This window comes from Actinia tenebrosa, unplaced genomic scaffold (genome assembly GCF_029948245.1).
Source record: "Actinia tenebrosa isolate PJP-AT-01 unplaced genomic scaffold, QUT_ActTen_1.0 PGA_scaffold1__47_contigs__length_23844297, whole genome shotgun sequence".
In the NCBI taxonomy this organism is placed as follows: Eukaryota; Metazoa; Cnidaria; class Anthozoa; order Actiniaria; family Actiniidae; genus Actinia; species Actinia tenebrosa.
In genome coordinates this window covers 112,325-127,492 of record NW_028292578.1, presented here as the reverse complement: position 1 = coordinate 127,492, position 15,168 = coordinate 112,325, and the positions used below count along the sequence as shown (strand labels likewise).

Below are 15,168 nucleotides of genomic sequence, written 5' to 3'. Positions count from 1 at the left end.
AATCGATAAAATGAACCCAAAAAATCAAATTAAAATCTTGTTTAAACAATATTTTGTTACAATACGTTTCATAAGAGGTTATGATGTTGTTAAATTATGGAATTGCGAGAGAAAAATAAGTATATTTTACTCAGTTTTGGATATAGAAGTCCATCGTTGAGCTCGAAATGCATTCTTGGGAAATAAATGCCTGGTAACCAAGCTTTGTAATCACATTGCAGAGAGCTTGTTCAAAGAATCGAAGATTTTACGGACTAAGATCCCCAAAAAGTGGAAATTTGCCTATGATTTTGAACGTTTCGTGATCCGTCGAAGGGTAGGAAATCAATATCTTGTGTGTTTGTTAAGTTAATTTAGTTAATCTTAAAGATGAAGAGACGAAAGAGTCGCACGATGTCTGAACCAGAGACCTCTCCACAGGGGAAAAAGATGACTAAGTCTCAATCAGCTCATGTTGTCAAGGACAAAGTTGGTGATGATCTGGCCCATGTTGATGACTTGGAAGAAGCATTGAGTGATGCAGGGAGCGATGTCGTGTCTTTCCGCAAAGCCAGCGAAGAAATCAAGAAACTGATTGAAGAGATCAATGACTTGAAGAAAGAGGGCAAGAAAGCAGAGGTGAGCTTTTGCTCTGTTTGAGTATAATATAATTAAACTAGAATAAAACTGTTTTATGTCTAATGTAGCTCCATGCAATGTAGTTCAGGATAGCTGTAATCTAAGTTGCAATAGAATATTACTTACTGGATGTTAGCTAAGACTAGCAACATGTCATTTTGATTGGACAGACAGTAAGCTTATTTGCCATGCAAAAGGGTCTGTTGAATTCATGAGCAGTTTGGTAATCATTCTACCATTACGATTTATACAGTACCCTAATCATTAGTTCTAGTATAGCATGTTTACCTTAGTAGAAAACTATCTATGCTAGGCTTCTGTAAATATATAACACTTTTGATCACTTAACTGTTAGCACTGCTAAAATAACGATTGATCACGTTTTGAATTTTGGTTAACTCACATGACCATTTGTAAAGCCCCAAACAATGACGTCGAGGTCATGCGAAATTCAAATAAATTACGAAATGGAGTGGGAAACTATAAGAACAAGGATCACCAAGTCATGGTATTTGTTTCATATTTTGTTTTCAGAGTCCAGAGATAAATGAACGACGTATAAGGTGTACACTGTTGTTTACCATTTTGAAGAAACTTAACAGATTAGCTCATGTTCGATGTAAAAAATCTAGAGATTCTACACAGGAGGTACAGTAAGAACCACAATACAGAATATTTAGTTTGTCATTATCTGGAGTCTGATACTCTTGAATGCTTCTTTTTACAGTTCTGTTGAGTAACCATGAATAATAATTATTGTTCCAAGCCGTGCGAGGTTGGAGTTGTAGTGCATAGTATATTATTCTGCCTTTTAAAATCATTGTCATTAATGAGATATGGATGCGCACTCCGACCGGAAACAAATCCAGCACGAAGTGCTAAGGATGTGCCAGGGTCAACATCAACCCAGCTTAAACACTGGGTGGGTGGATGGGTGGGTGCCACACATAGTTCGGCTATCTTGTTCAACCATGCCAAAGCATGCGTCCTTTACTTAGATATCAGTTCCCAACCAATGAGCAACCTCTTCCAATCCCCCAGGGACCGGAGAGTATGTGGGAATGCTATTAATTATTATAATGGCGGCAGAATATTAATATCCAATGATTTTGCATAGGAAAACTATAGTTTATCGTGTGAGGTAACTCCAACCTCAACTTGTGGTCACTGAATGGAACTGTAAAAAGAAGTATTTTAATCTCTTGAAAGGAGTAATTAGCCATCCTCTTGTTCCTTATTCCTTTTGACTATAGAATACCTCACTTATGCTAAAACTTTAAAAAATAATTGTAGTTTTGTGGTCTTATTTCCAGGCAAAGCAGAAAGTTGATGAGCTTCTCCTTGAGCTCCAGAATCTCCTCTATGAAGTGATGCACCTGAAAAAAGAAATAACAAAATGCCTGGAATTCAAGTAAGAAATAATTAAAATATAATAATGATTGACTAATTATGTGACAAGAAAGAAAGAAAGAAAGAAATAATAATAATAATGATAATAATAGGAGATAAATAGCTTGAAATGGTGATCAGCCCAATATACAGTAACTGGTCAAGGGAATCAGTGTAAGAGGTGTTTGGCCCCACAAATGCCAGTTTTGGCTGGACATTGTCCGTCGCCTGGTCATTAGTTAAAATAGCTTTGGGTTAAACTCATTTGAGATGATGAGGTTGGTAAGTCTGACGTTTTGAACATTAGTCTTTCATGGGAATAAAAGACTATTGTTGACTGATCTTAGAACAAACTTTCTTCTTGAGTTAACCTCAAAACTAATTCATAAATCCATTTGGAACTTGGGGTGTTCAGTTTTATGGGGTATGAAGACTGGAGAACCCAGAGAAAAACCCTCAAAACAAGGGAGAAACCCCATCAAACTCTGTTGAAATAACATTTTTCACTTTTTTCCATTCAGGTCTAAAGATGAAGAAATAGATCTAGTATCAGAAGAAGAATTTTATAATGATGCACCAAAGGAATTCTCTAAGCCTGTGAGTTTTCTCTAATGATGATGTCAGACCATCAGTTACTGTTGTTAGATGTCGCTATAAAAATAATGTGAAAATAAATATCCTATGTATCAGTTCCTTCTTATCAGACCCTGGAAGAAGCTCTGATCAAGTTATCATGGATTACTCACGAATCAAATTGCAATGTAGTGATACTTTGATTGAAACCCTTGAATCAAGGGAAAGACTCAATAAACTCTACTTGCATGTAATGAAGGGTACAGACATCAAACATGAGAAACGAGAGGTGGGAGAAAAAGCACTAAAGCTATGCCACCCTTGATTCCCCAGATTATCAGTATCAGCCTTGATCCATTTCAAAAAAATAATTATAATCATTTTTCCCCCTCTTACACCCATAACCTTTAGGCGTGACTAATTTCTGCTACATTATATATACTTATAAAATATCTTGGAGTATAACAGGGTAACTGATCATCTTGGTTTGGGCCTAGATGGGTAGGGAGCATGGTGGTTAGGGGCTAGATGGGTAGGGGGCATGATGGTTAGGGGCTAGATGGGGAGGGGGCATGATGACTGTAAACTGTACAGTATAGCAACAGGAGTATTTTTCATACTGTAGATTTAATTTTTTTGTGATTCGTTTTTGATATTATAGGAAGTGACTAAAAATGATCCCCACCAGAGAATGCTGGCAAGACTTGACTGGGAATTGGAACAAAGAAAGAGGTAGATATATGATTTCACATGTCTCGTTTTATGATGCAAGCATAATCATAACTACGATTTATGCAAGTGCTGAAACTTTTGCTGTTGGTTAAACCCCTAAAGTATTGGTCATAGGACAAAACATTTATCTGACCTTGAATTTATACTCTCTGCCTCAATAGTAAAGACAAGAACAGGGTTACAGGGCTCAAAATAGTGGCCTGTCAATGGCCAAAATGTGGGTCAAATTTTATTACTAGCAGACTAAAACAATATTAAACTGGAACCAAATGGAACATGATGGAAGGGGAAATTTTTCTTCACCAAAATTATTTTTCCTGATAAGATTTAAAAAACTGTCTGGCCATTTTCATTTTCTATTTGAAGCCTTAAAGTTCTGTCATGAATTTTTTTAAAATATATATTCACTAAAGAACTTGTTTCCCCCCACCAGATATGCCAGTCAAAAGGAGGAGTTTACGAAGCGCAAAGATCATCTGGCTCTTGAAATCAAGGCCAAGAAAGAATTCATGGACAGCTTACAGCCAAGACTTGAGAATATTCTGAAGGTTTGCTCTCCTTTGAAATGACAATATTGAATAGTAAATTGAATGTACGCAATCAAATACCACAAACATATATTACATGTATATAAAGTATACTTGGAGCAAAAGGAAGAGTCAAACTATACAATCATGATGAAGTTTTGAATTGGGCTTCCTGTGTTGTGCAGTTAGCTTTCCACTGACCAACCCAACTACCTAAACTTGCCCTTCAAGAACATAATTATATACGGTAGGAACAGTTGATAAGATGGCAGTGCACCTGTAAAACAACAAAAACAGCTTTTTTCGGGAGTACTAAAATATGAATAACATGTTAATAGTATGCAGCAAACGCTCTATAGCTAGCATAATAAAAATATATATATAAATTATGTTCTTGAATATAGGCCACCCTCCCAGTGCAAGAATACCTGAATCTTCCATTAGATGCCCAAAGAGCCCAGTACGAGACAGCCAAATATCTTCCTCTACCACTGTATGTCCTGTACGTACAATCCACTGCCTATCATGAGGCATGTGACAAGAACCTTGATATTCAGATCCAGGGAGATTTGGATGCTGCTAAGGCTGTCTTGGAGGAGAAGCCAATCATGAGAACTGGTAAGAAAATGAGCTGTTGTTATTTACATATACATATGTAGATGAGGGATGGTTGGTGTTTATGTTGACATTTTTATTTTTTAGATGAAGAAAGTGATTCTGACCAAGAAGGGACAGAAGATGCAACAGATAAGAGAAGGGTAGGTGTTTAATTGACAAATCAGTTACTTAATTAGTCACATTCAGTCAGTCAGCCAACCTATCTGCCTGCCTACCTGCCTGCCTATAAGCTAGGAACTTTGTGTACAAGGCACTGGGATGCTTCTTTATATATGTCGTTCTCTATTTCATGTGTTTAATAGTCAAAGCGTAGAAGAATGAAAGAGAAAAGTCGTCAACTGGAAGCAAAGAAGGCTTTGCTTAAAAATCATCCACTACAAGTCATTATTCGGTTTACCTTTAAAAGTAAGTTTGTTTATACTTAGTTGACTATTCAATAGAGTACCATTCCCTCGTCTTTCTTTTCTCTTAGACCAGTGAAAGTTGACCTGCAATCTTGCATCTTGTAAATTTGCTTATTTTGAGGTGTGAAGGCTGTACTATGATAACTTGAGGTTGTGCACATACTTTCAAAAGTCTTGCAAAATAGCAAAATATTTATCAATGCTGCTGTAAATTGATTGTTTGAATCTCCTTCCTTGTTTGTGAATCTCACTGTTTGTTACTGAATTTCTTTTCTCAGGCAAAGACTCACTCTCACTGACATTTTCCTACCTTCCAACCTTGAACATCGTAACTGCTACTCCATCACTTTCCTTGGTGGAAGGTGGAGAAATGCCGGTTCTTGCATCAAGGTAAGGCAAGCCTCACTTTTTATAAGAGCAATAATTAAAGCAAGGGCTTAAATTTATTTTATGTGCCTATGACCCTTTTTAAACGTTTTTATACCAAAATATAAACCATTCTAATAAACATTCTAAGAGGTATCAGAATCAATTCTTAGAATGGCTTATTTTTTATATAAAAATGTAAAAAAAGTCAAAGGCACCTAAAGTTTCTGCAGAGTGGAAATGTTTTTTTCAAATATCATTTTCAAGTCGTTCTCTTACTCCTGATTTATTTAAAATACAGTATCATTTGTTAACTTAAATTAACTTTATTATTGATATTTGTACAGAAATCTGCTGTCTCCGGACTCCATACTCGACTGTTTATTACCTGGTGACCATGGAAACAGCTTACCCAATCCAACCAATCAGTTTCAGTTGGCAAAAGTTGGGTGAGTCTAAGATGTGTACACAAAAGAAAAACCGAAAACATTCTGGCAGTGAAAATGAAAACTTTTAAAAACTAAATAGCTAGTAGTTGCAACAGAGTGAAGGCAATAGACCTCTTTGGCTTGGGGTAATGTTTTCCCATTTCAGACCATGTGTCATTCCCTTGAGAATAAGATTCTTTGTTTGAGCTGTATCCATATTCATGTGTCTTCTGATGTGCAACCTAGTGCAAACCATTAAACAAAGAAATGATACTCTAGGGAATGACATGTTGTCTGAAATGGGAAAACATTGAGTCAAAGCCAAAGAAAACAATGGCAGCATTATGGTCTACTAATGTATTTCTCTGGTTTATTGACTGCACTCCATCCTTTTTGTTTTATAGTGTTTTCATTCACATCCCAAAGCAGCCATATTGGTGTACCAAACAATAGAAACTTTCTGCACAGTTTTTGCATAAAAATAGAGTTCAATTCCCAGAGGATAGAAAATGTATTTTTTTGGAACACCAACATGGTGGCTGTGTCACGGCGTGAAATTTATGTACTAATCAATGTTTAAATTATTTTGTAATACAATCATTATCTACAACCTGTTGATCTAAAACTGAACTTGGCTAACTGTTTTGTGAACCTACTTTATTTTTTCACAGGATTTCAGATTTTTCTTGCATCAAAGAGATCGGCAAACCATTCTTGTGGGCACAAAAGATTTGTGGACTTGAGTTTCTCCCTGATGTTACGGTAATACCCTCTTCGAAATACACTTATGCTTTGCTTGTTAAGCACAAAGGTTTCAGTACGAGGCAAGGTGCTAAATTGTATATTGTTATTCTTCTCTCCTTATGCACAAAGCCTCACTTTGAAATCTTTGTGCATGAAAAGCCAAGCATATCTCCATTAAAATACAGTAAAACAGATACTTTGATTTCCACAGGATGGCAAAGTAGGCTCCCCGTACTTCGCACTGAATTTTTGAACAAAATCACGCATCACTGAGAAATGTTTTGAGTAACTTTCATGCATTACGCATAATGTCATGATATGAAATGAAGCATCACATAGCTTATTAGGGAATAATTATACTAACCTATCATGCAGCTAATCTTGGTGCTATCGTGGGTCACACAGAAACACTTACGTAGGAAAGGGGGAGCACGTTACGTGCCACTCCAAAAGCTTTAGGTACCAAAATGTAATTAATTCATGCAGAATTCCTTGGATTTGGGGTAAAATGGTACATTATCCCCCTCTATAATAGAGACCTTTCTATGCCCCTGTGCAGAACCCCTTTGTTTCTATGGATACCTGATTGTGGATACTGGCAGGAATTTGATAATATTTAATACTTTGTATGACAGGCCGTCTCAGCAAAATCCCAGTTAAGTTCATCCCACATGGAGGAGACCATTCTGGCTATTAGAGCACGGATCCTGGCAAGACTAGCATTGCAGAAACAGTTAGCATCTTTAGGTACAGTACGTTTGTCTACTTTATGATTATTATTTATTCAAAATAATAAAAAATAATATGGGCTTTGAACTGCTGTTTTTTTGGTTACGAAACAATGCAATATTTTTTTAAGAAATCCAGATTTTAAATTGGTTTTTAATCCTGAATTATTGTGATTCTAAATAAATAAATAATATTCTCATAAAAATGACATTGCTGATTATTTTTTTTATATTTTAAAAACTACACCAAGTTTATTTCAATTTAAGATGGGCCAATCTCTTGCAGTGCAACACGCAGAAGTATGGCCATGTTAAACTGACACATTTTAATGCGAAGCTGGCTGGTTATACCAACATAATAAGGCATGCAAACTATCGTTTGTATAGGAAATCGCACGATCTTGAGTACAATTTGGAAATTAATAGACACGAGTAATATTTTGAAAGTTCTTGTAATTGCACGAGCCTTTAGGTGATTAACGCTATAATTGTACTCCTCTCGACCAATCAGAGTCGAGTAATTTTATTGAGTGTACTATAAGGAAGGAAAAAGCCTGTGTCTGAATACATAAATAATGTGGTCATACTTTTGTGTATTGCGCTGTAACTTATTCTTTTATACTCTTTCAGTTTGTTGTTTTACTCAATCCATCGTATCTTTGGTTATTTATTAATTTTACCATCCACAGAGGGATGCAAGATTCCAGACATTAAAGGCAATTCAACACTCTTTCCACACAAAATCCAGTCAGCTCTGAAATCGTGGAAACCTTTAACCTATGCAGATTTTGTTGTGAGTACCAATAGTTATTAAACTTCCAACTTTAAATTCAGAGTGTATGATATGTAATATATACAATATGAGTGGCCGTGTTGTATCAGATATACATGTACAACCACAAGGCATAGCCGAGTGATTGCATATCTGATACAACACGGACACGAATACTGTATATGACTTATCAAACGTCTAGGTTAGTTCCTTTGTGTTTCACTAAAATTTTCAAAATTAGAGTGAATTTGGCCAAGAAAATCCAACTTAAAGTTTATGCAAATGAACACAGTTTTGTATCAGATTTACAACACTCTTCACGGTCGTGATTTCTGTTGTGTTATCCTCATGAATTATTCATGAGTTTGATAAGAATTTTTCTTAAATTATTGTCTGTAATCTGACGAGTGATCTGTGATGTCTATAGGGCATTTGAGGGTCAATCAATAGCTTATTACCTATTAGTGATCTCGTAATTCTCTTTGCAGGAAATACCTTTTGCAAAGAATCTAGTAACAGAAGACCTGATTTCAGAATCAGACATGTTTTTCACTGCACAGTTTCAGAGAGACTCCAAAGGTATACATACATCCTTGCTTGTGATTGTTGCTTTATGGAATACAAAACATAGCTTTCTTCTAAGAAATTTAACCATACTCTGAATTATGCAAGTATAATTCTTCTGCAGATCTCTGATCAGTCTTTCCCTTGATTGGCGGGGTTTTCTCTGGATTCTCAAGTTTTTTTCCCTCCACAAACCCTAGAAAACTAAGTTTGGGATAAATATGGGAAAACATGCTTACACAAACACACTTATGCCACAATTTACAGAGATACTAGAAGTAGTGGTGGTAGTGCACCAAGACTATCCTGTCAAACCTCCACTGTTTAGTCTGTGTGTGAAGACCAGTGAAGCAGAGATATCTGATGAAATGACAAGGGTAAGTCAAGTCCTATTATGAAGTTGTTAATTTAATATTTATTTTGATATATTTAGGGGGCTTGAAATGGTTTTTTTGAGCATGTGCAGCACATAGCTAAATATGATGAGAAATTACAAATGCCATTGAACAAATTGTTAAGACTTTCTGGATCAGATTTTCATGTCTTTAAAGAAAAGCAATTCAAAAAGCATTCAGTCAAATCTTTTTATTTTTTGGTATGTTTTCCCCTTGGGTTTATAAAGGGTTCTTAAAATTAAGCTATTGGCAAAAAAAAAAAGAAAATTCTGAAAATTAGGAATTCTTAAAATAACACATACACCTATAACAAAAGTTCTGTGTTTCCATAGTCAATGGAAGCAGAGGTCAATGTACATTACCAAGACCTGATGACGCTGGACTCACCTGACAATATTTTAACCAATCAGATGAAGCGACTGCAGGTTGGTGACCACACTAATCATTCTCATTTACTATTCTAAAGTCAGTCAGGATAGGGAAAATTTGTATCCATGCTCAGTCTTGAAAACAGACCTCAGCCTCTGTCCATACATTCAAGACCCTGTGCACAGTTTTCCCTTCAGACCTGCTGGCTGGTAGGAAATCCCGCTCACTTTTTTATCAACCTACTGAAAACTTACTAAAAACCTACCAATACATACTGACACCAATTTTGTTGTTGTATTTCTTATTACTGTACCTCTCAAATGAATAACAGAGATTTCTTTTTTTCTTCTCTTTTTTGTTTGTTTGTAGATGTGTTTTGACATTTTCATAGGCTGTGGTTATCCAAATAACCTCAAGGATACAGAAAAACTGAAGAGTGAAAAAATGCTTGTACGAGGCCTGAAGTAAGTTTGACATCACTTGCATTCATAATGTCGAAGTTATTCTTTAACATTACCTCATAGTAGATGGAGTCCTGTATTTCAAATGGGACTAGGGAAAAGGCTTGAAATAACAGAGGGGTTTGTATTAACAAGGCCATGAAACAAATCAACTTTAAAATAAACTTTTATAGTTTACAAAGACAAACCTGTGGTCTTAGTTTGAGATGGAAAGTTTGAGATAACAGGACTCCACCGTACTGTGACCATGTACTTTAATTTTACTTATTGTTTAACTGTTTTGATGATATCCTAATGATATCTTTTAATTTTCTAGGGGACGTGAAAGAGGACTGCCCTTCAAGTACGATTCCAGTCTTAGCATATACACACACCGATAGACAAGTCTTCAAAGAATTCAAACAAGTCAATCAAAATCCTTCTTCAACTTAGAGGATTAGTTGGCCAAAAAGTTGTGCAATCAGAGAGTAAGGCACAGGTGAAACGTCAGACTTCACAGGAGGGGAACATTATTGGAACAACAGATAACAAGGCAGTCTTCTTTGATGTCATTAGGTTCAGCCCATGTGAAGTTCAACGTTTGACATGAGCCTAACAATCAAAGTAAGGCTGCGTTCATAATGTATGGCAGGGGGGGGGGGGGGGGGGCAGGTAAAATTGAGGGGAGATTGGGAAAATTTTGGTAGGAAAGAGGCGGGCATGGGCAAATTTTTATCAGAAAAATGGGGGGGGGGGGGGGGTGCACAAATTATTGTTGGAAAAAGCTACAAGCCTTGCTTCCTGGGGATCGTAATTTTTTTGCATGACTTTAAGGGGGTGTTAAGAAATATTCTGGACATTTCAAATTTTCACCTACCCCTTACATTATGAACGCAGCCTAAAACAAAAACAAAGACATTTTAGTATCTACTATTTGATGTATTATACTTGTTGTTTTTGATGGACCAAGTAAGATCGCTACTTATATTTGTATTTAAATAATATTAGACTACAGGCATAATGCAATAAATTTCCTTTTTATTTCGTAAACTATTGTAATATTTATATTATATAAGTTTATCAGACCTTTCCTTAAGTCAATCCTTTGAATGTCATCTATAGAGTGGTTTTCATAAACCCCTGAAATCGTCACCAGCCTAATACAAATTAGTAGACCCTAATTCCATTGGTTTTGTTGTTGTTGTTGTTGTCATTTCACTATTACACAATTATAACGAATGATATCAATTTCATGGGTTTATGGAAATCACTCTAATGTATTTAAATAATAATACTATACTCATAAACAGAGAAGAAACAAATAATTATTGGCACTACAGTCGTTTGCATCTAGGCGAGAGCACAAGGTATCAAACATTATTCTAACTTGCTTATGAATCTTGTATGTTTGTCAGCTACAGTACACTGTAAGGACATTAATGTTTGTCGATTTCATATGAGACTACCTTTGAAATTGAGAAATTTTAAATTTAAACAACAAACATGAGTTCCAAGAGCCAGGGCCCATTTGTACGAAGCCTGGATAGTGCTATCTGAGGTATAAATCTATTGAAATACAGCATCGACTTACTAGTGGATAAGGATTTATCTGCCGAATAGCGCTATCCAGGCTTCGTACAACTGGGCCCAGATGTCTAGTGTTTGCAAACCATGCTATTACTATGTATCTATACACCTAAACATTTATACGTGTACAAATCAATTTAATACAAAAAGAGGGGCAAACCAGCCTGAAATACCCCCAAAGCCACTCTTATCAAAGAGCCAAAGTAACTTATAATATATATATATAACAATAATTATCAAATTCACTATGTCTTTTGATGAGGCAGACGGGATCCACTCTTGGCCAACGAGTCAGCCATTTCATTCCCATGGACCCCAGAATGACCAGGAACATGTGTCTAGAAGAACAATTGATATTACTACTAATGGTATGTTGATATGAATCAAACATGGGTGGTGGATATATGCTCCTAACATGTACACCACCTCTTGCATTTGTCTATAAAGACTTTGCACCATCACGAGATGGCAGCCATGACAGGAGGCACAACAATAGAGTCGTTCTCCCCTGCCAAACTGAATTCTTTCTCAATGACATGTAAACCAGATTAGACCAGATTCAATTGTTTTGCCTTCTGTCATGGCTGCCATCATCAGGGGCCTTATCATTTAGGCTTTTGAATGGCCAAGAAAACTCAACATAAATCTAAATCCGAAACTCAAATTCCCACTTACCCATTTTACATCCATGTCTTCACACAGCTTGTCCAACAGCTTAAAGTCTTCAACATTTTTAACATCTGAGTTAGTGTAAGTCTTCCAGCCATTGGACTTCCATTTGTTTATCCAACTTGTAACACCTGAAATTTGATAAAATGGTAGTCATTTCAACCACAAACATTTTCCAAAAGCTGACTTGTCTACATGATTTCTCAGGCCAGAAAAGAAGAATGACGTACCATTAATAGTGTATTGGCTATCTGTTCTGACCTCCACAGATCTGTGTCCTAAGTCCTTTGCTGATTGTAATGCTCTCACTGCAGCCTGTAATCAAATGAAATGTTTATTTAATAAAGTGAACATTTACCATTACCAAGCTCTAAAATACAAATTAAGGCCCTCATTGAGCATGTTTTTTTGCCAGAGTGGATGTCGCGTATGCCATATTTTTAAAGACCAATAATGACTGACACTGTACATTTTTTTAGCAAAACCCAAGAAGCTAAACTTCAATTTGACCTGTGAGTTATCCATGCATTAACTTTGACCAGTCGACAGGTTGTTTCAGGGTTTAATCTGTGAGTTAGCCATGCCCTGACTCAGTTCAGCTCAGAGGTTTCAGAGATTGTTCTGTGAGTTGTAAACCCATGCTCTAACTTTGACCAGCCCAAAGGTTGTTTCAGGGTTCGATCTGTATTAGCAATGCCCTGACTTAGATCAGCCCAGAGGTTGTTTCAGGGTTCAATCTGTGAGTTATCCATGCCCTGGTTTGATCAGTCAGGTTATCTATGAAGTTTGAAGGAAGGATTATCTAAAGACCGCTGTTTACCTACCATTATTTCTGCTCTTTGGTTTGTTTGATTGCCACTTAGTCTCTCACTGATGTTACTAAAAGGGTAGAATACATTTTAAGAATCAACATGGGTCATGGGTCCCCACATTATGGATCAATATGATACAAGCTGACCTGGGTCTGCCTGGGACTGTAGCTGAGGTGATCCAGTGTCCCACCTGGTACAACAGACTAAGATATAAGCTAAGTATATAGAGGTGTTCGGGTGTCCTGGTGTCCCACGGTATAATAAAAAAGATGTCAGGTATGTAAATATACCATTTCATAGAGAATAATAATAGAGAATACATTGAGTGCCTAACAACCTGATGGGAACTACATGTAGATAGAAAGAGCTACTTTGGTGCCTTGCAACACCAAGTAAATAAGAGCCACATTTCTTCAATATTATATTTTACCTTTTATGGTTAGGTCCCCAGTAGACACCAATGCCAGCTTGCGCACGGCTTTGACCATTATTAGTACAACACCCATCACTATACACCACAGGTCGCTGATGTTCTGTACTCTGCGATTCACTAACAGTACTTAAATTCACTGACAGTGGGAGGGTCTTGAGGTATTGGGTCTTCCTTGGCATGGTGTGCTTGAAGGTGTCTGGAGCTTTGCGCACATGGTTATAACTGTTGTAGGATGTAGATGGTCTTGAATAGGAATGATAAGGCTGCAAATATAATGAATAGTACTCTAGATTACAATGTGTTGTACAATTTCCCATTTCAGATCATGGGTCTTTCCCTTTTGGTATAAGTTTGCTTGTTGAGATGGTCATCCATATGGGCTAAATTTTCAAGTGGTGCCCGCAAACAAAGAAATGATTCCTAGAGGTTGAGAGATCAATAATGGAAGAACATGCATGATCCCTGACTGACCAACAAACACCCTCACTCCTGACTGGATCGCAAAAGAGAGAGTTCACACGAAATACCCATGAAAAAGCGCTAACTAATTGGGACTAAATAGCACTATACTAGTAACATCCTAAATTCCAAATATTTGACACGGCCTGACTTTAATCAGCAGAAGGGTTGTTTCAGGATATCAATAAATGTTACATTTTAAAAATAGTTTTACAGTACTTTTTCACAGGTTAACCATGTGCACTCTAATAAATTAATAAGAACAATAATAGTAATAAATTTAATAATAAAGTATTTCAAGAGGGTGACATATGACAGCTTTCATTGATAAACTAACAGCCATCAAATAACCTATATCAAATGAGATTAATATTATTTACTGTAGCTTGACGCAAGCTTGACGAAGATGATGATGATCCTCCATGATCAGAACTTCCAACGAAGGCCAACGCTTCTTCATTTGAAGAAAATTTCTTAAACCGTGCACCAGATACTCCATCGACAGCCTGTTGGCATTCCTCCCTAGAATATCAATAGGTGTTCAGAGTATATAGGGGCTTTAAAACTGCCACTGAGCAGCGCACTGAATTAAGGGAGTAGGTACTGTGTTCTTGAGATTTTTCAGGGAAATTTATTCACAATTCGATTGGATTTTTAAATCGTCAGGATTCCAAATACGAAGCATATACGTGTGTGAGGAGGCAGTGGGAGATTGGAAAGAGGGTAGAAACGCAAAAGAAATCTAAAAACTTACCAACTTTTCATCCACCCTCCCCCCTCCCCTTCCCGGCCGTTGCATTCAATACTAAGTATTTTAAAACGCCCTTACAAAATCGATTTGCAGAGTGTTTTTGTTTTTAACAAAAAATGGTTCAAAATGTTTTATAGATTCGGTAAAACAAAGAACATCTACGGTATGCCAGGAATGGCTTTACGTGTGCAGCGTTTTAATCGATTGAAATAAAATAAGCTTAACTCCGAAACGACTTCATGGGGTCTTCAAGGGGTTCGCCATCATGAGTTTTAAAAACGTTTAATAGCACTGCTCTTCAAAATCCTTCTAAGCTCTCCACAGCTCTTCAATAAAGGTAAATATCCAAGAAAAGGCATCCTCAATACGAAGAATTGTACACTGGAAATTTTATAAGCGAGTTTTAGATTCAGCTACTCCACAATTAATTCATTGATATTTCTCTTACCATGTGTTAAACACACCAGTAGATCGTCCAATCTTTACTGCATAAAATCCTCCTTTTCCACTCTTCTTCCCCATAACTAGACTACGAATTAACTTCCAAGGACTGCGATGCATGTGAGGTCTAAATACGAACTATATTCGCTCATAGTACTCGATCCATGATCATCATGTCGAAGGGTTGCTGAATGGAACGATCCATTACAGCGCGCGAAATTTTGTTTTTATTTGATTGCTACGTAACCTGGCCTCCACGATGACTGATAGTACTTTTCTTTTATTTTCTTTCTCTTTTCATTTCTTTTTTCTCTCTTTTCTTCGTTTACTTTTCTTTCTTTTCACTATA

At 36.6% G+C, this 15,168-nt stretch overlaps 2 protein-coding genes across 3 annotated transcripts; one reads left to right on the top strand and one right to left on the bottom strand.

Moving 5' to 3' along the window:
* Positions 1-143: 143 nt before the first annotated feature.
* Positions 144-10,316, top strand: LOC116296145 (THO complex subunit 5). Of its 2 annotated transcripts, XM_031704108.2 has the most exons (20): positions 145-316; positions 421-618; positions 1,153-1,266; positions 1,932-2,029; positions 2,529-2,604; positions 3,242-3,312; positions 3,746-3,860; positions 4,244-4,457; positions 4,542-4,597; positions 4,760-4,862; positions 5,140-5,251; positions 5,575-5,676; positions 6,327-6,417; positions 7,035-7,146; positions 7,817-7,920; positions 8,388-8,478; positions 8,731-8,840; positions 9,191-9,283; positions 9,597-9,691; positions 10,005-10,316. In XM_031704108.2, exons 2-20 carry the CDS (start codon positions 430-432, stop codon positions 10,066-10,068), a joined length of 2,010 nt encoding a protein of 669 aa, XP_031559968.2. In that variant the 5' UTR covers positions 145-316; positions 421-429; the 3' UTR covers positions 10,069-10,316. The 2 variants fall into 2 exon arrangements, with proteins under 2 accessions (XP_031559967.2, XP_031559968.2); XM_031704107.2 differs by having other exon boundaries at positions 144-618.
* Positions 10,317-10,685: 369 nt separating this feature from the next.
* Positions 10,686-15,102, bottom strand: LOC116296109 (ribonuclease H1). Its single transcript, XM_031704067.2, has 7 exons — positions 14,827-15,102; positions 14,008-14,149; positions 13,166-13,431; positions 12,748-12,802; positions 12,154-12,238; positions 11,930-12,054; positions 10,686-11,592 (listed from the first exon to the last, which is right to left on the bottom strand). Exons 1-7 carry the CDS (start codon positions 14,937-14,939, stop codon positions 11,500-11,502), a joined length of 879 nt encoding a protein of 292 aa, XP_031559927.2. The 5' UTR covers positions 14,940-15,102; the 3' UTR covers positions 10,686-11,499.
* Between the last annotated feature and the right edge of the window lie 66 nt (positions 15,103-15,168).